Genomic DNA, 2,500 nt, shown 5'->3' with positions numbered 1-2,500 from the left:
CTACTCAGCAATTCAGGAGGTTCTTGGCAGTCGAACGGCTGGGACCCCGTTATAATGAACTCCCTTTTTTAAACTAAGCTTTCTCTTGTATAACGAAAGGGGTTTTGTTATTCGTCTGTAAATTATAATGAATAAGAGACTGATTAGGATTTTTTTTAAATTCGGAGATGAATAATGAAATAAATAGGAGATGATAATGACGGAATAATTCGTTACAAAAGAACGCGATGGTAACTTTTCACAGGTAAGAAAAAAAAAGTTGCAAACACGTTTAATAAAAAAAAAAAGAAAAAAAAAACTAATTCCACGTTCATGTAAAATTTCCAATTTTTTTTCGGCTCCCAAAGATAATCCAGATAGAACAGCCTTCGCAAGAATTCGGAGCGTCTTTAAGCCGAACCTTTTTTGTCGAGAGGAAAGGCCGGGCAGGGAACCACCGGGTGTGACGTCACAGCGAACTGATAAAAACAGCGGACGTCTCTCGCACGGCAGACAGTTTACGCTAACCGTCGTTCAGTGCACTTCCGACTCCCGGACAGCGACGAGGAACATATTTAAATCAATTTGCGAAAGAAAGAACAGAAAGTGACACTGACAATAACAAAGAAAATTAGCCTACCAGTCGGTGTTCCTAAACTCGCCGTGATGAAGAGATGTGTCGAAACCGCAGTGATTTTGGTGATGTCTGCCGTGCTCACCGCCACGGCCCTGATGATGATGCAGCCCTATGGTCTGGCGGGGGTGGCCCTAGCCTTCACCATCGCCGGGGTGTACATCGCTCTTATGGTGTTGATTGTGACCGTTAAGTGCTGCTCGTGGGACTCCAACGCTCAGCCAGACGTCGAGCGGCAGGTGAGGAATCGGACGCTGTGTTCGAGGCGGTCGTGACTTCCCGTTTTCTATGAAGGCGTCTGCCTCGACTCCATTGTTTTCACTTCTCTCTCCCTCTCCTATCTCTTTTTGGTTCTCCCTCCTATCCTTCTCTCTCTCTCTCTCTTTATATATATATATATATATATATATATATATATATATATATATATATATATATATATATATATATATATATATATATATTTATATATATTTATATTTATATTTATATATATATATTTATATTTATATATATATATTATATATATACATATATATACATATATACATATATATATATATATATATATATATATATATATATATATATATATATATATATATATATATATATATATATACTATACGTATATATGTGTGTGTGTGTGTTTGTATGCGTGTGTCTATATATATATATTTATTATATATATATATATATATATATATATATATATATATATATATATATTATATATAGACACATAGATATATTTAGATATAGATATAAATATACAGAAATGCGCAAGTAAACATTTTCATATATTTATATATTTACATACATATGTCTTTATGTACAAGCAGTGCTGGATCAAGGAAATAATGTCTCACTAATTAATAATAATAGTAGTAGTAGTAGTAGCAGAAGTAGGAGTATAGCAGTAAATAATTATAATGATTATGATTACATTGTTTCTTGTATTTTTATTATTACCATCATTACCAGTGTGGGGAATTTATATATATATATATATATATATATATATATATATATATATATATATATGTTTAAATATATACATATACATATGTACATTTAAATATATAAATCATATACATATACATATGTATATTTAAATATATAAAACGTACATATTTACAAACAAACACACACGCACATTTACATATTCACACACACACACACTCACACATACGCACTTACATATTTACACACGCACACATACACACTTACATATTCACACAAACTCACACACACACATACACACTTACATATTCACACAAACTCACACACACACGCACACTTACACATTCACACACACACAAATTATATTCATATCCCTTTCGCTTTTCCAATAGGTTCATCTGTGTACCCTTATTCTCAGAGAGCTATAGATGTACCCATAAATACCAGGGTGTGTGTGTGTGTGTGTGTGCATGTATATGTATGTGTGTGTGTGAATAATTATATATATAGACAGACACGCACTATATCAAGCTCAAGGACAAACAACACCATTAGATGAAGCAAGCTAGCCCCTCCCCCCCCTCCCATTAGCCTGATCCTAAAAACGCTTTTCTCCCCCAGGCGAGCCCAACCAACGATGCCCCGCCCCCATACGACCAGGTAGTCACGAAGCCGCCATCCTACAGGACCCTCTTCTTCCCAAGTCCGCCTCGCCTCCTAGCCGCCCTTGCCACGAATCCGGGACTCATGACGCCGCCGGGAGACACGAAGACGGCAGCAGGACTCGCAGCCAGTTTCGGTGCCCCGCTCTCCGCTCCTGGGGCACTCCCTTCCAGTCATCCTGTGGGGGATTTAACATCAGGGGTTGTTTCTGCGATCCAGGATGAAGTAGCAGCTCCAGGGGATACCACGACAGAGCGGAGA

General features: G+C 37.0%; 1 protein-coding gene across 1 annotated transcript in view; it reads left to right on the top strand.

Moving 5' to 3' along the window:
- Positions 1-483: 483 nt before the first annotated feature.
- Positions 484-2,500, top strand: part of LOC113818774 (uncharacterized) — a 2,618-nt gene continuing 601 nt past the window's right edge. The window contains exons 1-2 of the mRNA XM_027370960.2: positions 484-852; positions 2,198-2,500. The exon at positions 2,198-2,500 is cut by the window's right edge and continues 601 nt beyond it. Coding sequence (XP_027226761.2) covers positions 646-852; positions 2,198-2,500 — 510 coding nt within the window. The 5' untranslated portion in view covers positions 484-645. The remainder of the gene's footprint in view (positions 853-2,197) is intronic.

This window comes from Penaeus vannamei, chromosome 14 (genome assembly GCF_042767895.1).
Source record: "Penaeus vannamei isolate JL-2024 chromosome 14, ASM4276789v1, whole genome shotgun sequence".
Lineage (NCBI taxonomy): Eukaryota > Metazoa > Arthropoda > Malacostraca > Decapoda > Penaeidae > Penaeus > Penaeus vannamei.
This window is presented reverse-complemented; position numbering and strand designations above follow the sequence as displayed.